At 37.0% G+C, this 26605-nt stretch overlaps 1 protein-coding gene across 1 annotated transcript; it reads right to left on the reverse strand.

The window, feature by feature from the left end:
- Positions 1-127: 127 nt before the first annotated feature.
- On the reverse strand, positions 128-17843 carry LOC149288506 (sodium/glucose cotransporter 4-like). The gene is made up of 15 exons (XM_089491672.1): positions 17775-17843; positions 17267-17338; positions 13190-13294; positions 12106-12270; positions 11174-11279; positions 8511-8591; positions 7171-7376; positions 6717-6852; positions 5623-5730; positions 5182-5332; positions 4791-4959; positions 4051-4266; positions 3378-3495; positions 1246-1350; positions 128-327 (listed from the first exon to the last, which is right to left on the reverse strand). Exons 2-15 carry the CDS (start codon positions 17279-17281, stop codon positions 128-130), a joined length of 1881 nt encoding a protein of 626 aa, XP_089347798.1. The 5' UTR covers positions 17282-17338; positions 17775-17843.
- Positions 17844-26605: the final 8762 nt, after the last annotated feature.

Raw genomic sequence — 26605 nt, forward strand, 5'->3', positions numbered from 1 at the left:
AAGTGATTCTGCACCTTTAATGACATCAATGATTCCATCCCACTTTAACACAACAAATTCCACATTCAGAAGGACATTGGACCCCCTGATGCCCTCCACTTATATTACACATACAAGGCTTTTCTTTTTACCCAAAATATCCCCAGAGGAAAACATTGATAGTAAGAAGAACGACAGCATTAATATTACAGACAGCTTTCCAGAGAGGTTCTTCTTCAATACTTGTCAGCTTTTTATCCAGCAATGCCTGTTCTTCTGTGGACAGTTTGACCTCAGGGTGGGCAGATAAGCCGCAGAACCAAAAATAGATTTTTTTCCACCATGGAACTGTAAAGTTAAAAAAAGCGAAATGTGTCCCTTAAAAATGTTACCAATAAACAGCAATTTAAAGGCAGACATTCTAGCATAGGTCTGCTAAAGTGCTGGTTGTGGCATAAGAAGCATAGTCTTATTAATGCATTATGAAGGTCCATCTTTGACAGGTTTCTCCTGCCTCAATGATGCCAGGGTGACTACAAACAATGCATAATTGACAACATATATATATATATATATATATATATATATATATACATATATATATATATATATACATATATATATATATATATATATATATATATATATATATATATATATATATATATATATATATATATATATACATATATATATATATATATATATATATATGTAACATGCTTATCTTACAGGGCTAACCAAGCTCTGGGAAGGATCTTTGGTATGAACTTTCATAATGAATACTGACATCAGCTCATTGCAAACTCGCTTTAGTGAATAATTCACAGATGCAAACTGATATGCCAGCTAGAAATGGTCCTAAATGCATGTAGTGCTTGTACAGTGGGTGTCTGTGAGATATGTACATAGCCACTGTGTGAGAGAGTATCATAGATATCTCCAGCATTGCAATGGTTAACTATAATATTTGCTAATAGTTAAGAAGTAGCACATGTTAGATTTATTAAACTCATAAATGCTTAACTCATTGAACCTTAACCAAATTTTCTGGGAACATTGCCAAAATGCCAACCACAGCTTCTTAAAACCTGACCCCAACAAAAGTAACGTCTTCTAATCAACTGGCTTGTTTTGTTGGGGGTTATTGGAGATTCATACAAATGCACAAAATTGGCAATATGAATCTGAATGGACAAGTCTTTTTAAAAGTGTAGTGAATAAGAGGCCTTGAAATAAATAGGTAGGGTGTCACTATCCCAGTACCTGGGAGTTTGATATCTAAATTAGGCATACCTTCTATGTTCTCTTTCTCCGATGCAGCAGAGCTGTTTTGGAACCCATCTGTTGTTGCATCCTTAGCCTCTGTTGCTGACACAATGATAGAAAATACACGGTTAATGAAATACAGTCAGGTAATTTAGTACAAGCACAATTGAATATTATTAACAGTCAGAATGACAACAGTCTTGGAGAAAGGTTTGACTAGCATCCAGCAGACAGAGGCAAATACACATAAATGCTAATAAAAAAGGAAAATTGAACAAAAATCTAATATTGGATTTTAGCCTAATAAACAACTTTGATACCACATCAACAGAAAGCTGGGAAAAATGTGAGTTCTGTTAACAGAAGCTTCATTAAATTTTACTTCTACATTTCTGTGCTGAATATCTTTTCACATTTAAAGAGTCTTGCACATATTAGCTGATTTTAAATGAGCCCTCCAGCCCTATTGACACCAAATACATATTGGAGTCAAATTTTCATGGACCTCAGTGCATTTTACTACATGACAATCTGTGCGAGTATTCTTTAGTTCTTCTGTCTCATTTAATTCCTCCTCTAGCTACCTCCACTGAAAGAAGGAAGCATACTGTGGTATGTTTTCTGCACATGCTCAGTAGAACTTCTATTCTACTCAATTGGACATGAGCGCTCTTTGAAATGGGAGTAGCAGCAGCATATCACATGTATGCTATCAGAACAATGATGCTTTGCTAGCACACATGTGATTGGCTGCTGCTTCGGGGGCCTTCACTGAAACTGGTACTGAGCATGCGCAAGAAGTTTACACACTAATGCTTCATGACTTCAATAAAATGACAAGTGGAGCTCTTAAATGAGATCTGCATTGAATGAAACACATTTGAGACTATGCAATCCAGACTCAAACATGCATTAAAAATGCAGACACAATTTGGGGCCAAAATTCTTCTTTTTAGTTAGAAGAGACCATCACCAGGAGAGAGTACTACTGTTTGAAGAACGACTCTTGTGTCACTTATGTGACTCTGTTTATGTTGGGGAGATAGATCAGGAAGAGTAAATTTGCAATGCAAATCACAAAGAAATTAAGCAAACAGCCTCTAATTATATCAAACTTTTTTTATAGTTCAGAAAATTGTAATGAAAGAAGGACATTTAAACAAAAAGCCTACAAAACATTTAAATTATCCCTCTGGTGAAATAATTTAACCTTAGCTTTAAATTCTTTTTTCTATTTTAATTAAGTTTATTACTCCTCCTACTTTGGATCATGTGTTTTAATACTATGTCTCCCTCGGCTATTTTAATTGTCTTGTTTTTTTCTACTTGTGGTTTTTTTCATATCTCCCTTGCTTTGTTTGATTGAAAATGCATGGATGCGTGAATTACATTACAAATGTATTAAAATGTCCTCATTGTTGAATATATATATATATACCTTTCATGTACTTGGCTTATGGTCTGGATTTCTAAAACATTGTTCGATAAATGTAACAATATTACTCTACTAATCTCATCCTGTATTTTCAACCCTATTTTGATATTGTTTTTAGGAGAATATGCATGGTTAGCCTAAATATTTTTAGTTTTGTTGAACTTTGGTGTCATGGATATAAACTTGTGAACCTGAAGAAGAGACCTATAGAATATGACAAACTTTGCCAAATTTGAACTTGAAGTCCAAAATCCTAAATGGGAGGTACAGTTGGTTCACCTTAATGCTAGAACTAAACCAACTCTTGTTGAGACTTGAGAATTACACTTTTCCTAATTTGTGTATTTAGCCACACCCACTTAACTCTTGCATATACATAAAGTAATGCTTTATATACTATTTTAAAAGTAACTGCCCCCCACCTTCCTGTACAGTCCTCTGTATTTCGCAGTTGGTATGGTCCATACAACCATTATGATCACTGAGCAATTTGGCAGAAGTTTATCCCACTTTCATTGAAATTATGAGAATAATCAATTCTATTCATTAACAAAAAGGGTATCTTCAAAATAGAACTGCAGTGTATACATAACGATTGCTATATTTGACCATATTTTTATTTTTTTTATTTTTATATTTAAATATGAATTTTAGGGCAACAGAAATTGAAGCCACCGATCAGACTTGTACAAACCTGGCTGTTTCTCAATAACTTGAATTTCTTTGCTTTCTGGTAACTTATCCTGAGAAATATCCAGGTCACCATTATCTTCAGTGGGATTATTTCTTGTCCACCAGGTCATCCGACCAAGCTAAATAAATAAGGAAAATATACCAGTTATACCCAGCTACTTCCATTTTATCACTGGCAGATGTAAATGACAATCTGATTAAGCACAAAACAAACATAACAGTATCATGCTAATATATCATAGCTACATGGAGTTTCTGTATCCACTTCCAAAAAGTTTATGAATTTATGAATTGTGTTCATAAATTGTGTCTATTTGGAGCACTACTTTAAGCAGGTAGGGGTCTCCTGTAATTATACACCTACTTATAGGTGACAGGTGTTGTATTTTGAGGCCAAAGTCTTGAACAGAATCGCAATGGCCTAACTGCACGCGGGATGAGGTTTGACCCATAAATAGGGTTAGCAATGGTTAATGAAGCCCTGATACTGCTGTATAAAGCAAACGAAAAAAAGATATCAAAGGAACCAAGACAGGGAATGGGAACACAGACCGAAAACGTATGTACCTGACAAGTTGGTTCCAGTCAAAATACTAGTATCTTCTCCCAGTGATCTAGAACCATGCCATGATTTTGACAATGTTCTCTAATCTGGATTCTAAATCAATACTTACTTCTTCCTCTGGAATGGCTGGAGTAAACAGACTGATCGCAATGCATACGACAGACGTCAGTCCAAAAAGTAAAAGAGCAAAGTAGAGATAATGAACGTCCTTTAGCACCGAAGGACGCGTGTCCTCCTGTCCACAGGTTGGAGTTTGATAAACGAAATCCATAATCATACGAATCAAACCAACCACAAGTCCAATGACCAGACCCCAGAAAGCACCCTGCAAAAGAGTAGACCACGTCTAAATGGAAGGAAGGTGCAATGCCTATACTTCTAGAAGGATCTTTAAAAAAATTAGAGCTAAACAGAGCTCCTGACAAAGGGGACAGTATTTCAAGTACAACATTGTCAAGTTATTTTAAGATTTGGGTCATAGTTCCTCAAGGGTTCCATTGGTGGTAGAAAAAGCTCAAAAATGACAATGAATCTGTGTTGGTCATGGCTAACTTAATGGCATTCAACTGGTCAGCCATGCTCAAGAACACAAACCCAGTGCCTTTTATACTATTTTTTTTTTTAAAAAACATGTAGCAAAAAGTTTTGGTTTGTATCCCATCTTAAAAGAAACCCATCCACTTTACAAAGGGCTCTAAAATCATAAGAATAAAGGCAGATTGGTCACTTTTTGTTAAAAAATTATCTGGTTAATATGAGAAACAAAACCTCTGAACTTCATAGAGGATCTCCTTATTTGTACTATGAGGTTAGCAGGTTAAGGAATTAATTAGAAAAGTCCATACTCACTGATTCATTCACACGTTTGATAAAAATAGCTAGAATAAATATGGCGGTGACCGGTGGAGACAGGTAGCTGGTGACTGATTGCATGTAATCAAACAGCAGACCGCTGTTAGCTGCCTGAATTATAGGAATCCATAAGATGCTTATAACCACAAGAATTACAATGAAAACTCTGAAAGAGAAGACAATGGTTTCTTAAAAGGACAACCTTGTAACATTTGTATCAGTACCTTTGTACCCCCTCCTCTGGCTAGCAGAAGTTTTTCAAGACTCTAAATGATGTCCCCGGCACTCGTTCTACCGATACAGAATTAAGTCATAAAAAACCAGGAGTAGATATTGAGAGTATTGTTTGAACCACACAACGTAGCAATGACAAAAGAAAATACTCAACCTGCCGACGATCATCAGCTCTTGTTCTTTTGCGTTCTTGCGAATTCGTAACCACACATCGAGTGTGAAGATGGTGCTGGCACTATTGAAGATGGATGTCAGTGAACTCATAAGCGCAGCCATAATTACCGCGATCATTAGACCCTTTAAACCTAGGATATAACAGACCGTTTGTTACAAAGTATTTCTAAGGGCTACCATATAAGCATATTAAGACGGGACACATCTATCTAAGAGGCTACCATGGAGGGTATTGGAAAGGCGATCCTCAGAGTTATACATATCTATTGAGATATAAATCGATAATAATATTAATATAAATTAATGTCATTAATAATGCAAAATATAAATAAAAATACGATATGTCCTAAAGGTCCTAAAAAAAGACTAAAGGAACTTTTTTTACAGAATTTTTTACAGAAATTATAAATGAATATCTCACCTACAGGCATGAGTGTAATTACCAGTTTAGGATAAGCAACGTTGCTGCAGCTGAGCTCGACGCCGCAAAACCTTTTGCATTCTTCAGGATCCACACATCCAATCTCATCTGGGGAAACACAGGTCATGAACATCTCCCGTTCATTTACCCAGAGAATGTTTCATTGCAAACACACCGCTCTCTAAACTGGTTCAAGGGAATGCATTAAAAACAACACTATCTGTCCGACGTATTTAATGTTCCTTTAGGTCGAATAATGATGGAACGCAGCCAACCTCCGGTACCCACCTGCTGTAGCCTACAAGGTTTATGCAGTAAAGAGTAAGCTGAAGTGATGGGAAACACTTGGCATCACATCACATATGCAATTGCGTTCCTCCTGGGTAACACGTCGTTAGCGCTGCATTACAATGAACAAATTAGGCCCTGGTTGTCAGCAAACAAAGCATTGGGTTTAACCCTTCGTAATTGATTTTTAAGCTAGTAAGGAGGGATTATTTTTTTTTTATCTGTGCCTTAAACCCCACATGACAAAACTTTTTTCTCAGTTGGCCATTAAAGGTATAATTTTTACTCAAATTTTGTGATTAATAATAATAATATTTTATAATAAAAATTATTATTATTATTCAATAGAAATGCTATTGTTAGGAGGACTAACGTATACTTATAATTAGGTCTTAGTGGGAAAACAGCTTGTGTTCCATCAAACACTGGAGGTTATGTATATAAAGTGACCACTTAAAAATTGGTCTTATCACCATAGCAACTAACAAAATGCCCCTTCCAATTTAATCATTCTAGTGGTTGCTATGGTGATGAAACCACGTTTCAAACTTTGCACCAAAATCACTGTTATACAAAAACCCTACTTTTCCAAAACTGTGCATTATGGCAGTAAGTTCCGAGGCAGATACATTGGTGAATATATCATTAAATGTCTAGTAAAATGTGTTGAGCCGTTTTTAACACATATCAGCAGAGAGATATGGTACCTGATGATTAAGGGAGTTGTAAAGTTGACGGTTGAGTTACAACAATTTAGAGATCAATTCTTATTTTAAAATCTCACCGTTTGTCTTGGGATATCTCACCTGGAAACAGAGCCCTGCTGATCATTCCCGGCATTACAACGAAGAACATAGGCAGTATTTTCAAGTAACCTCCAACAATGGAGCCTCCTTTAGCGTGAGACAAGTTTTTGGCTGAAAGAGATCTCTGGACAATCACCTGGAAAAAAAAAATATGACATAGAGTTAGTGCTGGTATTCTTTCCTATCTGCTATACTTTAATCTATATTATCAAGAAAAGCAGTATGTATTTTAAAACACCAATGCTTAGGTCTGATTGCATATATATATATACATATATATATATATATATATATATATAAATGTAAAAAAATAGCTCCTTTTAAATAAATGTTTCTTTTTTACATTTTTAAGTAAATTGGTGTGGATATGTTAATAAATAATTCATTTGCAGTATGCTGACTTAAGGAATAGTATATTTACTCACAACCGTAACAGATATAGTGCTCTACTCACCTGGTCAGTGCACCAAACCCATGTGGCTATTACTGTCAGGCCGAATATTAGTCCGGGCCAAGGTAAATCGCCATTGATGGGGTCTCTGAGCATGTGAAAGGCATCTGTGCGAGGTAGGTGACAAGTTGTATTGGGAACAATTATTTTGGGTATAGCTTCCATGTACTTTCTTTCCAAACCTGGATACCATCCAATCTCATGGAATGCTGAAAATAATAGTTAATGAAACCAAAGCTTAACATATAAAAAAGTATTAAATATATAGTACAGGTGAGTGACTGTGCAGCAGTGGGGAGTCAGGGATGGTCCCTCATGTTGGGTCTGAAGATACCTTTGATTTCATCCTTGACGGTGCATATGATAGCTGGAACATGTGGGGCTAATGCTGCGCAATTTGTACAATATGCACCCCCTTTTTCAGGACTATTGAAAAAAGGGGTAAATTGTGCACATTATACCTGACATTTCACTGTCCATGAACCCTATTCAATAAACAAAGGAGAATTAAATTACCAGCAGAGACATCATCAAGCATGGAATTCAGGTGTGGAACACCAGTAAGAAAATCATCAATAGAGATGCTCAAGTACCACTAAATCAGAGTGGAATATGAAGGACTCAACTCCAGATTGTACGACCTGAAAAACCACCAACTCACCCTGGTAAAAAAAAAACATCCTGGGATGTTGGGTCAAACCCTGAACATTCCCAAATATACTCAACAAGACTCTCAGACAAGTACCTTCTTCAGCAATTAGAGCCATAGATTTTTGACCTCACATGGACCTTACCCATCCAGAACTGATTTTCCTAAACAAAAGCTTCAAGGTAACCCAATTTTGGATAGTTGATATGCACAAAGGGCTGATATATGGCGAGGGGCACACATGGCCGTGGTGTATCTCTTTTTAATACTATCAAGGTTGATAGTTATTTTAAAAAGTAGCTCTATCATTATAGCTGATGACTTGGACCAAAGAAAACAAATAAAAATTGCACTTTTTTTGCATTTCAACAATCAAACAATGTTACCCACAACTAATTTCAATCATCCACACCTGCATAAGATGAGAATCGTTCTTACATTAATGACTATGCTTCATGTTTTTGAAATTGAAGGAGAAATCCAACAGAGGTTATGGAGCTGGGAGAAATCAAGGGTTGTGGATTTAAAAAAAGTAGAGAATCGTAAAAACATAAATAATATATATATCTATATATATATATATAAAACATCTTCAGAAATGGTGATAAATGTATGTAATTGTATAGCTACATGTAATATAATTTTGGGTTTATTTCTCATATTCTTTCAGGGGGAAATGTTTTTTTATACTTACATATAAACATGAGAACCAAAGCTCCAATCACCATGATAACTGTTTGAAGAGTATCTGTGTAAATCACGGCTGCCAAGCCACCTATATAAAACACAGACAATATGGCTTTAAGTGCAGGCCTCTTAAAACCTGTGTAGACTAATAGGAATATTCCAGACATCTGATTATAAAAAAACATACCACCTGAAAAACACTCAAAGAGAGCTGAAGTGGACTAGCCAAGGGGTACTACAAAGGTGAATAACTAAGTAAAGGAAGTAAAGTACCCTCCTCACTTGGGAAAGATATTTCTAACACTATATTTAGTTAATAATTAAGCAGAGACGGTGAATGAGGACCTGTCCCATTTATACTCTAAGAAACACACAAGGGTCTTATTTCCTGCTGTAACCTTCAATTCCATTCTATATTGTGGAACGAACATATTTGTCACACTGTCGGACGCACATCAAGACAATCAAAGCAGGTAATTGTCAAAAATATGGAGAGGAAGAAAGGGGCATTGGGTAGGGGTAGGGCCAGGTGAGGGCTTTGTCTGGCAGAGTATAGAAGTCCAAAGGGACAGAGAGAGGGGTCTGTTCCCGGAGGAAGCCAAAACCTGAAGACGCCATTGTCGCCAGTTTGGAAAGGTCCTCTGATCTTCCTTAGCATTTCATGGCTGGTGAAAACGAGTGTCCAATGCTTGTTTAAAGATTCAGCTTACTATGATAGCCGTCAGAATCCCTTAAACGGTTATCTATTGTGTAAGGTTATGTTAAAAAAAGGAAAAAACAAAAACAAAGCAGAAAAACATGGGCTGATTTAAAAGGTCTAGTAAAATAAAATTTCAGAGAGGTGCCAGTGCTCAAAACAAGGAAGGGTAGATAGCAAAGCCAATAAACTAGGATGGGATGGGATATCAGCTGGAGTTACAATAAACAACTCTGTATCTAGGAAAACAAGAGAAATGTCCTTATTGTCTGCAAGTAAATAAATAATGCGGTGTTCCAACAACTAGGAACTCAGCACATTACACAGTGTATTGGTGCTTGCTTTCTCCTTTAATCTCAATACACTTTTCTGATATGCAATTAGTTATAGTCGTACCTACCATAGGATATATAATATAAAGGGTTAACTAGGTTACTTTTTAGGTCACATCATTTAATATATAGCCCAGGCATGGGCACTGCAGAGTCTCTATGTTATCCATTAAATGTAAGTGTACAAGTATGAGTGGGCCCTGTATTGGGTACTCCTCCAGTGTTATCATAACCTAGTTTTCTGGACATCCAGTGACCTGCTATGATAGTTAATCTGAAACTTTATAAGAAACCTTTTTTCCTATGTTCTTCTATGTGAGTGAATCTCCACAGCAGCCCTTGGAAAAGATCAAAACTCAAGACTCCATTGAAACCATCCCCTTTAGCTTTTCATGGAAGTCAAAAAGCATCCAAGTGGTCTACCGATTACACATGCACGATTCCAGTGCTCATTTGCAAGTTCCTATCCTCAGTTGCACTCAGGTTCCAATTAATAAGTAACTGCAGTAATTGTTTGATAAAAGTTATCATCTTGGTAAACTTTGACCAAGGTTACCTTTAAAATAGGACAAAAGGGGCAACTACTCAAAACCAGGCATTCCAAAAGGTCCACAGGCATGGACCTTGTACCCAACACAGGTAAGGGACAGTAGTGGTGGACAAACAGCATGTACTGTAAGAGAGGGCACAATTGCAACACCTTTCTTAGGCCATCATCTTCTCCTATCTTTGGGTCCTAAGTTGTATCCTGAAGACGGTGGGAAGGCAATGTGAATTGTGAAAGAGGCAAAGAAAAGAATAGATATTATGACAGAGGGGGGATATTGGAGGAACTTTTTAGAACCCATAGTGACTTGCCACAATAAATCATATGTATGTATGTAGACAGCAGGAGAAAAAATTCGGGCAACTCTGATTCGCTTCTCGTAGAAAATCTACCAACAGTCTTATGATAGCACACACATTACATTTATATATGTGTGTGTTTATAACTAGTTTATTATTAGAATGAGGAAACAGTTGGCAGCATAAAGCTTGTCAATAGAGATATTGCTTCATCCGACATTTTTTTTATCTGAGAAGCTTTGTTTCACATTGCTACATGCACAAAGTAAATGCTATTCCCAATTAATATAACGATGTCCAGTAAGGAGCGGCATCGCTCTCTAATACTGATAGGTTGGTTGGGTTTATTAGCTCTGCTGCTTTCCTTTTCTGCTGTAATAAGGAAGCATCAGTAACTCAATAACTCTCGATGGCAGTTAATAAGGATTATAAGGTTGTTTTTGTAAAAAGTTAGTTTTGTTATTCTGGCATGATGAATCAAATGAGATGTGTATACACAGTCTGCTGTAGCATAGTGGATACAAATTGTATATCCCCCATTCTCACTGCATAATGCAATTTAATAATACACAATCTCTTGTCACATGCTTGAACATGGAGCAAACCATTGTGCACATAAAACTGTGATTGAGGGTACTTTGATGGCGTATTAAATAGTTCCCAGGTGTCACACAGTGCATTTCAGACATGTTGGTAAATGGTTATTGTCTCTTACAGGGAGAACTAACCACTTTTCTCAAATGTATCAGTCTCCAGCTACTTATCCGCAGATCACATAAAGTACTTGACAGTTACCTGCCACTGTATAAATTGCCGTCACAACCAGCAACAAAACTGTAGATAAATAAATGTTCCAACCCAGAGAGATCTGGATGAAGAGAGCTCCAGAATATATATCTGTCTGAAACAGAACAAACAAGGAGTGTTAAATTTAGCAAGGATCCTCTACAAAAGGCAAGACTGGTCAACTTTTGCTTCCTAGCTGTTGGACTATAATTCCCATCATGCTCAAATGTATGCGCAACCTGTCTGAATGTGTAAATAAGAAGACTTTGACAATCGGTTCTTGAATGTGTGTGGATTGGTTCTAGGAAATATACTAGTCTATAACTCAGCCCCCTACGTAGAGATGCTTTAGGTCAGTGATTGCAAAAGTTTTTGGGCCCGAATGCCCAATTTTCTGCATCAAACCAAGTTGCAGACCTCAAAGTGCCAACATGGAAAGGAAGTTTTTTCAGTACAACATTACTATACACAACAGTGTGCATCAATTTGTCCATATAAATTATGTTTGTTTTTTAAGCATAGAAACATAGAATGTGCCAGCATATAATACATTTTTGGCCCATCTATCTGCCCAAGCAGCAAAACACATGAAAATATGCTCTATTCATGAATATGATTTTATTAAATAACATGTACATTTGCACTGAAATAATATCAGTGTATAACAAAAATAAATGGATCCACTCATTCACTCTTTCATTCACACAATCATTAATTCACTCATTCACACATATCATTTATACATATTCATGAATGCATTTTCAAAAATCATTCAAGCAATTCATTCACACATTAATTCATTTATTCTCTCATTCATATACAATTCATTCCCAAATTAATTCAATAATTCTCTGTCATTCACACAATTCATCCAGACATTAATTCATTCTCTCACTCATCCACTCAATTCATCCACACATTAATTCATTCTCAATACTCACCGATATTTTAGTAAATATGTAAAGGATGAGGGACAGGATGGACATGTAGATGCGAATTCTGTTTCCCCCAAAACGTTTTTTAAGGTAATGTGGCATGGTGACCACCCCAGAAGCAATATAAACCGGCACAAAAATCCATCCGAGAGCCACCAGGACCCAGGAAGCCTTTTAGGGGCAAATTATAAAAGCATGAGTTAAAGAGTAACAAAGTAACTCATAATGAAAAACAGCCATTTTATCCATTACTCTGTGTACAATAATGTTTACTAATACTTCTTACTACTAACAGAACAATTAATACATTTGAGGCTTTTCATGTGTGAGTTTAATTCACATCACACAAAAAAACATAAATAAAATATATAAAATAAAATATATAAATCAAATCCTATTGGGGGATTTTACATATAAAATTAGACCATAGATACCAACATACCAAACAATGAAATGCTGCTAATTGTGCTATTCTATTAGTTGCTATGGCGATCACTTCACAAACTTTGCACCAGTATTATTTTTTATGCACAACCCCAATTCTGTTTCACCCTGAATACAATATAGAAAACACTATGTGATAGCTGCTACAGTACATGCTTGAAAATTTACATTGAATATATATATATATATATATATATATATATAATACATCACATATTGAGGTCTACTGACTAAAGGGAGAGTTGTGGTTTCACTGTTCGTTCTAAAAGACCAACACTAACAGGTTCCTCCAGCAAGAAGGGCTGTGCTGGCCCTGTATAATGCACAATTTAATAGATAAGGTGACATTGGAGGAACCTACGACACTTCTGTCAATGAGATTCTGGGTAGAAACCCAACAAACAAGGTGTTTTTTTCCCATTTTTACACATAGTGTATTAGTGAATTTATTGGGTTAATTTAATAATGATTATATTATAAAACAATCTAAAGTCAGTCACTTGGGAGCAAAGGTCTCTGGGCCGCTAGATGGACACCAAAGCTACCTTGTATTATCTGTTACAGCTTGATTCTGCTGAATTATCTGTTATAATTAAGCCTGAGACCATGCATGATGACAAGGTAGTTAGAATCATTATTCCTTTACATTCCATTCAAAACCTCCAACTGCCAATCCTCCAGCTGCCCCTGAACCCGCCATGCCAACAAACAGACCACTGCCAACATTGCTTGACATAAGAGAAGCGCCGATCTGCAAGAAATAAAAAACATACTATAAATTTACACATTCAGTGACTTCATAACTTTAAAGATGGGAAACACTGATTTGTTGAACAGAGCCCTCACTGTAACTTCTAACTCATATATAAGCAAATTTATATAAAATGTGTCTATCCCAACTACATCATCTCTACATATACAGGTGGTATGTAAATAATTTTAAAACAGATTAACGTAGAGTTTGTCACCAAATTAACTTTATCAAGATTACAAACTAGACTAAACCCAGAGGAGCATTTACTGATAGCACTGATGAGAATTATTTTTGCTGGAGTATGACAATCAATAGAATAACAAAGAGACTAATGACCCTAAATAGGATGAATGTATATGAAGTCTACAGTTACATTTCTGGACACTGCCAGACTTAGAAGATCATGATGGTCTTAAAGAAGAAGTTATCCAGGTTAAGCTATAGGAGAAAAGTGGCTGAAGGCCACAACTTTGCAGGTTTTTGCATGAATATACAAATATGTATATTGTGGTATTTATCCCTGATTTTGAAGACTGAATGATAACTTTTAGTGGGTCCAAATATTTGTAGAACATGTTTTAGTTAAGCAGACTTTCTGAAGACACAAAAGAAGGGACCTCTCAAGACACAAAAGCAGAAAGCTTCTTACTTTTTAATGTGTTTGTTTTTAAATGTACATTTTCTAAATGGATGCTCTGCAAATGGTTTATGGATCATTTTTATGTATTTTCGCTGGTTTAAAAGTTCTAATTCATCAGAGCTACAGTGTCCTACCAATGACCTACCCAACACAATGTATCTTGTATCTTACTCCGTTTTGGGGAAAAACATTGAGTTTTAATTGAAAAGGAATATGTTACTAGCATACCTGGGAGACCTATCTTGACAGCTTAAGGTATCATAGCTTATTATGTTCATCAACACCTTTAATCACCCCACACATTTCAGGAATAGGTCTGAGCAGTCATGCATAACATAACATTCTGTATCTTGTGTTTTATGTATGAGTCAATGATGTCAAGTAACTGATACAACTTTCATTTCACTTATTAAACCGTAAATACAAAAAGACATATAACACACTGATAAATATGTTTTTATTTTCCGTTAATCATTAATGATTACATAACTTGCACCTTGATTAAGGCTCTATCTATGATAATAAAGTTGTTGGCTGACATCCATTAACAACAAACGTGACATTAAGTAGTTAATAAGCTTAAGAACATGACACCGTTAAATCAAAATCTGTGTTTTAGATCAGTGACTTTCCTGGCCTTTGACACTGAGTAACTGCAAATTCCTGTCCAGTCAGCGTATTCAAGGGATGCCAAATAAATATATTCAGAGGAACATAAAAAACCTATGTATGTTTAAACTGCTGAAGCTTTGTATTTTATTTTTTTAAATAATATATTTTTTAAATAATATATATATTCAAAAGGTAAAAATGAAAATCCTAAGTAATTCTAAACAAAACTACATTTTTGGCATCACTGCCTTTTGTGCTTCCTGTTGGCTGTGAATGTGTTAATGTGGGTGGTAAGCACATAGGAAAAAAAAAGCAACGTTTTCTAGTTGCAATGTCACAAAGGGCCACAAGGGGCCTCTGAAACAAGATGTAGCATTTTGTGACCCCGGACGTGGGGGTAGATTTCAGCTCAGGCCTGCTTACCGAGCCAAATGTACTACTAATATAAAAACAATACACTCTTTAGTAATTGTTACCCTCTTCATCACTACACCAGAGGAATAGCCATAATTGGCACACTGCTTAAATGCACAGGACCACCATCACAGCACCTCCATTTAGCTGCTTTTTAGCATTCCTTTAACTTTCCTACCAGCTCCAAATCCCTATTGAGGCTAGTAGGACCCTTCTCAAATACTGAATAGTGAGCCTTCCATGTTGTAATGTATGTACCATATTGGCTTGAATATAGGCCGCACTTTTTCCCCCCACTTTAAGTCTTTAAAGTGGGGGTGCGGCCTATATTCGGGGTCTAGCGCCCGACGCCCGGGACTGCCGGGCAGGCAGCGGGGTTAGGATACAGATCCCCCACAGCGGTGCAGGGGACCTGCATCCTACTCCCTGATACGCTTAGACAGCCTCCCCTGCCAGCACTTTCCGCGGGGGGGGGTGTTGTTTACCCGCATCGCCGCAGCCGGTGACCATCCGCACAATGCGTTTTACCTCTGCCCCCAAGACTTACCAGAGCAGACTCCCGGGTGTCTTGCGAGGCCGGGGGGGGTCATCTACGCAATACGCGTATACAACTTTTGGTGCCGGCACATCAGCTGAGTGGCAGAATATCTCGAGGGGGGAGGAGGACAGTGGCAGCATATCTTGGGGGGGAGGACAGTGGCAGCATATCTCGGGGGGGGAGAGATAGAGTGGCAGCATGTTTTTTTGGTGCTTTTTTAAAGAAAAAATATTTTTCTTTAAAAAAGCACCAAACTTTTAGGCTGCGGCCTATATACGGGGGCGGCCTATATCCGAGCCAATACGGTACTTACTATGATCCTTATAACTTGTAGCTGTGCATACATTCCAGCATTGCAAAAAAGACCAACGAGGAACTGTTTCATTTTACCAGATGTGGTTAAAGGTATATTTAGGGGTCAAGGTTTTAGCAAGACCTTAAGGCCAATTGGTAACTATTCAATCAGATTGTATGCTTGTCAGAGCAGAGCCCTCCTCTCTTTCTGTACCAGTACTTCTTACAATTATTGTAATTGTCAATTCTAATGATAATTTTAATTTTTACTCTTTATTATAACTACGGAATCTGCTGGTGCACTATAAATAAAATGCAACGTACATCATTAATGCATCTTAGTAAGGCATTTCAGATGAGAATAATCCATTTTTGTATAAACATATTGCATATTTTCTGTTGTTCATATACACATTATATGAACTGCCCTACAAGTGATACATTTACACCCAGAAAACATTATCAGCTCCTAGAAATATCAGAGGAGGAAAGAAATGTCTAGCTAGGTATCTTGATAAAACTTAAAAAAAAAAAAAAAAATCAGTTGTGTGCTTTATTTCCTGACTCTACTTTGTGTCGCTACATAACACCTGTACATTTTGCCAAAATAAAGGAAAAACATGCATTTAAAAGGATTCTAAATTTAGGAAATCTGGAGGAAAGATTTATATTTTTTGCGAGCTCTATTTTTTTTGGGGTGGTTTGGCCACACTTCATAGAGCTGGTAGAGCTGTTAAACACCACTTGGGAGGAATATAGTACATAGAAAATATATTTATAGTAGAATAAATCTATAATGATTCCTGAACAATTTTACAAACTCTAAGGCAAAAGTAATGATAATTCCTTAGCTTTGTTTACTTTTGTCTCTAGAAATATTTACATGGATGGAGAAGAATATTAAGCACCCAGCCTTGTGACATAGAACGCTTCAGGTAATGCTACAAAGAGCTCTATGCTGCCAGTTCAGGACCATAGGTTTAATAACAGCTGAGTAACAGAGACAACAAACAGGATTAAAATCATTAAAGGTGTACGCGACTTCAAATCTCACAGTCCTAGAAATACACCAAAAAGGGCATTGAATTTATTATTTTATCACCACAATAGCCCTTCAGACAGAATTAACTGTAAAGTGAGTTCTGCTACTTTAAAAGTGCTGAGAAATGATTATAAAAAAACTACACCCTAAAATTTGCATGGGAACATTAGGTACATGTTAAAGTATCAAGATAGATTGTTTTATGACGCATTATCATTATTATTTTATATAGCGCCATCATATTCTTTGGCGCTGTACAATGGGTAGACAGGACATAACAAGTTGTATATAACATAACAATTTGGCTTCCACAAACAACAGGTACAGCTTACAATCTAGAGTGAAGCATTGCTTGCCCCAGTGCTCCATGTTACTATCGTGCCCACGTGATTTTTAATAAACAAATTTGATTTTAGCTGACGCACTTACAGGCCACCATGTCATGGATCTCCCTGCGAGGAAGTATCCCCCCACCGTCCCCCGACTGGCCCGGACAGAAGACTGAAACAGATACAAGATATTATTAATGTAACGCTTTCTTTGGTATTGCCACTAGAGCACATCAAAAGTCCAAAGGCAGTACTAGCAAGTCATATATCATGGCAATCTACTTTGCAAGATGTATTAAATTAAAGATGGAAAGTCAGGCCCATACACTATACTAGGCACATCCTTACAGGTAAAGGAGGATAGAGAGATGTGGCTTTCATTAATCCCTATGAGTTGACACCCATGGACCAAACCTTTTCTTTTGCACTCATCACTTCTGGAGCTGAAGACTTATTATGTGAACTACTTAATACAACAGACCTTCCATTATGTTGCAAGTAAGGTCTTTGAGGGACCCCTAACTGGCCTATTTAATATATTACTGACAACATTTTTTTTTTTTATTTCAGTTTGAGTAGTTGAGAGGAGAAGGGATAAATCGACTTACCCATATCCCCACTGCAAGAACAAAGACAAAATATATAACAACGACTATGATATCCGGCACTTCAAATTTAGCAGGCTTAAGACCCAAGCTTGGAGGTTCTGTGGCATTGTCCATGGCTTCCAGTGAAGCAACTGATGCATCTAGTCAAAAGAAGTCATCTCTATTACTCAGTAACTCAACGTTAATAACAAACAGGTTTTATCAATATGTTCACAAGAACCTGGCAATAATTCATTATTTCACACATACTGTATTTCCGCCAATGTAAGCTGTTATGGTTTGTTGTGATTTTATTACAGTGAATTATATCTGTACAAATGTATTCATCCCCATTAATAAACATGTTCGCTCTTAATTATTGTTTATTGTTTATTGATTTATATAGCGCCATCATATTCCAGAGCACTGTACAATGAATAGTGTATAGTCCAACAATCTCAGTCTATAGTTGTAAACACAACCATGCAAAATTAGGGTGACCACATGTCCCAGAAGTCCTGGGTCCCGGGCAGCCTCAATCCGGGACAATGCATTGTCCCCGAATGAGAAGTCTGAGTGAAGGAGGTCTCAGCCAATCAAGAGAGACTTCTCAACTCTCCTAATTGCCTAAAATTTCAGGCTAAGCCAGGCTCTGGAAAACCTCCCCCAGACAGCACACACAGGTCCAGGCAGGACCTCACTTGGCTCAGGGATGGTCTTCTTCAGGGTCTCTCCTTGCCCTGGGAGCGCAGGGAACTTCCTCTCCCCCAACAGTCTCTCTGATTATCAGGCTCCTGGGGTTTTAATGCCCAGCACCTGTGCCTGATGCTGGCCCCATAGGAATCCCGGACCGGATCCTGCAGACCTCTAACCTCTTGGAAAAGCCAGCATGGATTTTGCACTGAACAGGAGAACGCAGCATTGGCCCACCCTATTCTCCAATTGCCCCACCCCAGGGACCCCTATGTATAACATGCATAGCACCCAAATGCCAAACTAATCATATATATAAAATATACCTTCGTGTGTGTAATCTCATCCCCTTCATAGTGTGTCCCCCTATACACAATATATGTGTAGATTAAATATTAAAATACCTTTGCGGTAATGGATTATCTTTTTTTTCTTGATGTGTGAATTCTGTGAATTCTGGCAATGTTATGAACATTTTAGAATTTGAATAAAATAAATCCAAGTAGTGTTTTCATAAAATGGCTAGTGAAAGCGCCTGAATTATGAAGTGGATTATGGATACATGTAAACAATATTGTTCACCACAAACCTAACACTTCCCATTCAAGATAACATACCTCCCATTCCTGTGTCCGTTGTAATGCTTCTGTTGCCGCTACAGTAACGCTGAGGAATAATGGAAGCCCTGTATTAAAATAATACTAATCTACCTAGTCTGAACCGCATTAACCGTTCCGGTTTATTGTGTTGTCCCTGGAGGTATGATACAAGTTCTACCGGTAGCCTCATAGACACACCTATCTTGGCAGTGTAAAAATGAATGTATTATTTGAGATAATCCGTATTAAGTAATGGCGTTTCACTGACGGGTAAAAGTATCTTCTGCTAAAGTATTGTTATCGTTTCAGGCTGCACAGATCAAAAAAATTATAAAAATACAGATAAAATCCAAAATCTAAGAAAATCCGAATGTCCCAGGTATGCGTCCTTCTGCAGCGGTATGTCATAACGTCCATATTGTCCATATTGTTTATGATCACTGTCTTTCTGTTGTAATACATAATACGTAATCTGCTGAGGTTCTATAAATTAAATGTAATGTAATAAGATTATTGTACAAGATAAGCTTACTAAGGACTGAGCCGCTTAATGTCTGTGCATCCCTGCTCGGGGGCATCTCGATTTTGTGGCATAAAAAGTTTCCATCAACATATCAGTCTGATCCTTCCACAAGGGCAGCCCACAACTAAAATGTGAGATAAATGTCCTCTCCATTAAAGAATCAACAACCCCAGCATTTATTTCATCCCTCATGGGCCACATCAGTTGGTGTCTCTCAAGGCACGAGAAAGCAAGGAGATCCATGTCTGAACTCAGCTTTTCACTTGGGGTGGGTCCCAAGAGATCCCGAAAGGGTGAGACACCATACAAAACAAATTGGAGATAAACTCACCGAGGATGGACTGCTGCTTTAAAGCCGGTCCTACAAGGCAAGGGGACAAAACGCATGTCTGGCGGGAGGAAATTTGCCTCTCATTTTGGTTCTGGACTGTCCTTTTGGGTGGGATCAGACTGATATGTCGATTTGAGATTGTGTAATGGCACAAGAAAGCTGAAATTTGAGATGCTCCCAAGTAGGGACCCACCATAGGACAGACTATTAAGCAACTGTCCATCCCCAGTGAGTTTATCCCAAACGTGTTTTCTGTATGGAAAAGGATTGTAAATGCAAAAAAGCAGGGTTCTCTTCTCCCTTTTATCACAATGTAGATCACAGAGAACTATTCGATGTAAATAATGCAAAGTAATAAAGTTCAACTCAGCCCAGAGCAACAAAGTTATAAACATGAACTGACACTCGCATAAGCCAGTGTGTATAATGCTCAGCAACGTATTCGATGCGTATGTATCTACATTATCCATATAAATGATACAAAGGCACCTCCAATCAAATCAGAATGAAAAATGTCATACCAAAATGATGCCATCAGCAACATAGTATGTTCTTCAAATCAGTGAAGTTGTTAAATATAGCACATAACAGCCACCGACTGGGTTTGGTGCACAAGTGCCATTTTCAAGGTGACCTTGTCAGTTCATCTGTCCTCCTTTTATGCCACTATGTATTAAGTTTCATTAATCTTCTTGTGATTTTTAATGTTATTTTTAATTTTCACATGGCGGTGCAGAATAGGCTTGCGCTCTATCACCAAAAGTAGCCTAACAACATCTTCGCGTGTGCCATGCCTGCTGTGAGAGATAAAGATAAAATCCTGTTTCTATCCTAATAACTTCTTATAGACATTCATTTTTTGGAACATTCCTAATTAGAATCCCTTAGAGAAACACTTCTGTCTCTTTCTACTGCCGATCAAGTCTGTGGTTAGCCTACATCATACTTCCGTCATCATCGTTTGAGTCGCATCATTTGTGAAGAACATTTGTTAATAACAAAGCCAATATGAAAATCTGTGTTTAAGGATCATGTAATGTATTTTATGTAATCTTACTTCTTTGAACTGTGTCGTATAAATTATTAAAGGCATTGCTAATATTCACGCATGGGAAAAGTTGAACGTGTAATGGCTTGTCAGAAAACATGACAAGTGTATTTAGTGTTCATGTGGAAGCTATATGAGCAGAATGGGTTACACATGTTTTCCCATGACCTGCAGAACAGTAAGTTTTTACACTATTTGGAAAGCATTAGTTATGCCCTTGCATTGCTTCATCAGAACAGGGTAGGTGTATTATGCAATATGACCAGCAGGGGGCAGACAACAACCAACTTTCACTTGTTTTTTTTTAGTCAATCTTCTGCATTTTATAATATATTATTTAAAAACATAGAATTTAATGTTAGACAAGAACCAGGCTGCTCATTGTCCCCTGCTGTATATACTAAAACCTTAATCAGTCCTTGGCCTCATCTTAAATTCAGGATAGTCAAATCTCATGGCTGTTTAACAATTTAATAAGTTAGGCTTCACATCTGTTACATTGTAATGTTCTTAGTTTCTGCTGATTAGGTTTTAGGATTATATGTAACTCAGTGGTCTGCATGGGTGCCCAGGGTAATTATTATAAAGGGATTATAAGAAACAATCTAACTCAGTCTAAGTATTTTCACTGATCCAGGTTCACGCCCTTCTTTATTTCAACCAATTATCCCCTTATTTAATTTTACTTCCATTCGATCATCTTTCATTTCTGACAGGTGGTATGAACGTCCTAGAACAACTGCGGTTGAAAATAATTGAAGTAGATCAATTATTATTGTTGCTGTTATTATAATACCATAATCATAATATTTATCCTTAATAAACCAGATTCCAAAAGACTATTACTATTAGTGAAAATACTGAATTAACAATAACATGAACATGCATAATACAAACTGGTGCAAGAGCGGAGAACCCTTACTAATTTACAATCTAATATCAATGTTAGGAACTAAATGTAGGTAGCTCTAGTTAATCTGCATTTAATTGTCTGAATTGGAGCGTTGGTAATAACTAAAACTATATCAAAGTTCCTGCATTTTGATTTTGATGTATTTTCACAGGGACTTTACTTATCTCATTGTAATACCCGCACCTCTTTAGTGCAGAAACACCGTCCCTTCGAACTGCCTTGGCAGAGGGGTTTGGTTGTAGGCTACTAGGCACGTATTTGGAAACACATTCCTTTGCAAGCCCCCACACGAGTAAGATACCCTTATCTGCAGCTTTTGGGATTCTACAAAAAGAGTTGATTTGCCAAAATGAGATCATGACCAACAGAAAAAAATATCTCTATGTTTATGCCAAACACAATGGAAATTTCAAAACCACTCTCAGCTGCGAAGGAGCCAACACGACTTCCGTGGAATAGCGTGGGTGGCACTGGACAATATGCCTGGCACAATATGCCAAGTGCAAGGGGTGCATGCGGAGCCAATGTAACAAGCCATTAAACGGAACCATTTTAAGTATCTGCTGGCGTCAATGATCTTATTCCATTAATAACTAAAGGCCACTTGTAGAGGGTTAAAGTTATTAAAAATAACTTCATCCTTACAACATCTGACTTGCTATTATGCAGTGGAGCCATAATCGAAGCCATTGCTACTTTGAGTTATTAATCTTTTAATTCAACAACCTTGACCCACATATTATGTTAACTTTTAATATGTGTGAACGCATGGGATTTAATATGGAAACCACAGATTATATATTTCATCAGATGCGCTACATGGATTTTTAGTTCTATTGCTAAAGGGTAGTGTTTTGCAAGTTTTAGTTGTTATCTTATACATCCTCACATGTAATTAACTATGAAAAGTTATACTCTTTTAGCCGTTTTAGCATATGGATAGCCATATGCATATCCTATGGATGCTTACATTCTCTGACTGTATTAAACTGTACCACTTCTGCTGGAAAGCAAGTCCATCTATCGACCACCCTCTCAGTAATAAAAAATAAAATAAAAAATAAAATATATATATATATATATACGGTATATATATATATATATGACTTCCAAGAAAAAAAAAAATTTTCATAAAAAAATCAATTGTAATTTTTGCTTCAGGCAGTATAAAGTACTCTGTGCTTTTCTTGTCTGTCCCAATACTGACCAAGGAACAAGATGGAGAGATACTGAATAACTGGTCCCGCTTTGTTCACGAAGAGGAAATCGGCAAAGATTTAGTCAAAACAAACATTGCCTCCAATAGGTCTTTCTAGCCCGTAAATGTGTTTATATTTCCAGAAGATTTGGCAAATGTTAACGTATTTTTCTTGGGTTCCAGCTAGCGAAGCATACTCTATAGTTTTAATTTTTGAAGGCAAAAAAAATATTAAACATGGAGATGTAAGGGCTCTCAGGTGCTTTTCTGTCCACACAAAACATTGACTAATGTTATAAACGAAATGATAATATTGATAACGTTTTATTCATTACAAGCTATCCGAGCCCTTTTCTGACAGTCAGCAAAAAAAAAAAAAATTAAATGAAAGGAAAACTTGGAAAAAAACCCCAGATTTTACAGCAACGAACAAGCCCTTTGAAATTTGACAGTTAAACCAAATATACTATGTCTTGGGTGTATGAGTCCAGCCTTGGGTTTTATGCATTCCATAATTCTTAGCACGATTCCATAAGAACAGGACGGAGTGTGAATGAAAGCTGAACCTTGAGAAAATAGTAAAAAAAAAAATGGAGCCCCTTCCATCTTTAGTGAATGCCCAAATTTCCTTAAAATCTCTGCTGAAAGGGCTGTGATGGAGTCGATTCTGGATACTTCCCTGGAAGGCATTCCAAGGGTTATAACCTCTATGTGATCAAACACATCTTTGGGATCTAAGTTGACAGAAGAGTTGTGTTTCAGCTCCTTGCCTTCACCATTTATTATGAAGGCCCATCTCCAGTGAGCTTTCGCAGCAGGAAGAGCTTGTCTGGCCCTGTATAAAATATGGTTATCTCAGTGAGATCTCTTCAGAGTCTCTTTACACCTTGACTTATACATTATAGGGGGTTAGCTCGGCCCTTCACTCTGGAGAAACGTATTAGTGTTGGTCATTCATAATAAACAGCGATGTGGGAGAGTTAAATCTACAACTATCCTGCAAACACTCCCTTTAGTGAATACCCCACAAATTCTCAGCAATATCTGGGTAAAATCCGGATACTGACTGTCTAAACTCAGTCACGCTGCACTCTAACGGAAAACAAATTGCTCCAAATAAAATGGCATTGGCGTCTCGTCAGGCCAAAGCCAAACATTGGTTACTACTCATGATTCCACCTCTAACACAGATATCGTTCTACTAAGCACTTGAAAAGTAACAACAGCATTAATATTGACAACATACAAAACTATTATTATTATTATCTTTTATTTATCAAGCCGTAACCAATTACACAGCACTGTACAATTTAAGTGGGGAAGTTAACACACACAAAAAATATACCTTAATACATACAGACACCTCAGGAATTGAGAACCTTGCTTGTAAGCTTGCCATCTTTATACAGAGTTCCTGTCAGGAATGGTGGGCTTTTGACGGCACCGCTTGAGAGCTTACACTCTAAATGGAAAATAACATTAATACACACTAAAATATACTGGTACAGATGGAGAAGAGGGCCTTGCCTTGGTACGCTTACAAAACGATTACATTTTATCCTTTGAGTCTTGTATTTCTGTTACACTAATTGACACAAATTATCGTTGGGTAAGTTTGATACAGGAAGAACTCGAAGTCACCTTGGCCGTGGGTGAAATGGAAAAGATCCATTAACTTAGCTTCTTGGTCTTGGAGAACAGTGTATAAAAGAGTGGCTGCCAACGCGCGAGTGACGACATGGTTTACCTTCAGGAGATGCTTAGGTAACTCCAGCAAGCCAACAAAGTCACTTAACGGAGGTTGCTGTCAGCACTTGCTAAGATGAATTCGGCATCCTGGCCACGTGTTTAGTAATATATTGGTGGGGAAGTGTCTGGGTGTTGCAGAAAGCCAAACCACTACGTGCAACTTGGTCTGATGTCTGTGGGATGCATTTGGAAAATTTCAACAGACACATATTTTTACGTGTTGACAGAAGCAACTAGCATTAAACCACTTTGATGGCCCGCTGTGGTTTCCCTGCAATGTTTTGAAGGGAACGCTTGGTATTTAAATAGTTAAAAATATATATATTTAAAAAAGTAAAATGTGCCCTAGAAATATTAACGTTTGCCCTGGCTGTTCTTTAGTCTTTGATAGATATTAGGCCCAGAGGTTACTTAATTAAATGTTAAGTTACAGTAAATGTCTTGCTTTGAACACTCTGTTTATTCAGACTCCTCTGATTCTTGCTTTTCCACATCCTCCAGTCCAATAATGTCATATTCAGTTTTACTGTAATCGGCTTACCTTATATTACTCAGGAAATCCTCATGATCTATGCTCTTTTTTTTCAGTCGTTGACATAGTTGAAGGGTTGCGCGTCTGTTCAGTGCGCTACTAGGAATCCCATTGTGGATATGAATTCTTGTGTCTCCATTGTGCATTTTATATGCTATTATATCATGGAGCTACCAAATTGCAATTTTTTGTCATAAATAAGCCAGTGATATGATAACATACACCTTACACAAACCTATACGTGGTAACATAGTAATTTAGGTTGAAATTAGACACAAGTCCATCAAGTTCAACCTTGCTGCTGATCCAGAAGAAGAGATAAACTTCCTTTATTAAAGCGATTTCCTATTTGTGACACAAAATGACAATATATTTCACTGGATCCAAAAAATCTATATTTATTATAAATATAATAATTACAAAACTTATAGGCATCTGATGTTGTTACTGTCGGCATCGAAGGAGCCGCTTGTGCACCAAAAAGGCTTTTGGGGGAACCTGAGGATCTGCGAGACCCATGCAAAGCTGTGGCAGCAGAGGTCTAGCAAAAACAAATGATTGTTTCAGTGATAAAGGATTATTTCACTCTAGGGTAGCACAGATCAGTGGCAAAAGTTGTCAAAACTATTAATTTTCTGTCCTGAGCTAATTCCCCATCTCCTGCTCGATCCCTTACAAAGGATATGAGAACATCTTGAACCACAGGAAAGCAGTAACTTAACATAAGGAGAGAGTTAACTTATTTTGCCATTGCTTACAGATTATATTACATTTTATATTGCTTGTTTCTATTATTTAGACATTTCATGTATGTCTACTTTTTATAGATATTAGAGACTACACGTATTAACCTTTTTTTTTTCTCAACACTTAGCTAAAACAACAGTACTTCATATAACCCAGCATATTTTTTAGTTTATTTCTCGTTGTGGTTACTGGTTTCTTATTTTACTGATGAGTAAATATTATGTGGCACCTCTCTGAACCGAATATTTTATGTTTGCATTCCAATGTGGGATGGAGCACTCTGACTCCATAGAGATACTGTCTGCATTACTGGCAACGCTGGAAAAAAACGTAACTTTTATGCAATGCCAGTTCAACTTTTACACGTCCAAAATTCTGTTTAATACTTATAATAACAGACATTTTATTTAGAAAATGTTTCAAACTGTGGCGACTTGTTGATTTCTCGAATCATATTATTACTTTGGAAAAGTGTCCATATCAACATGGAAATTTTTTACATTTAGTCGGCTCACCCAG

This window comes from Sceloporus occidentalis, unplaced genomic scaffold, assembly GCF_023333645.1.
Source record: "Sceloporus occidentalis isolate IW3139 unplaced genomic scaffold, rSceOcc1.0.p SCAF_51, whole genome shotgun sequence".
NCBI lineage: Eukaryota > Metazoa > Chordata > Lepidosauria > Squamata > Phrynosomatidae > Sceloporus > Sceloporus occidentalis.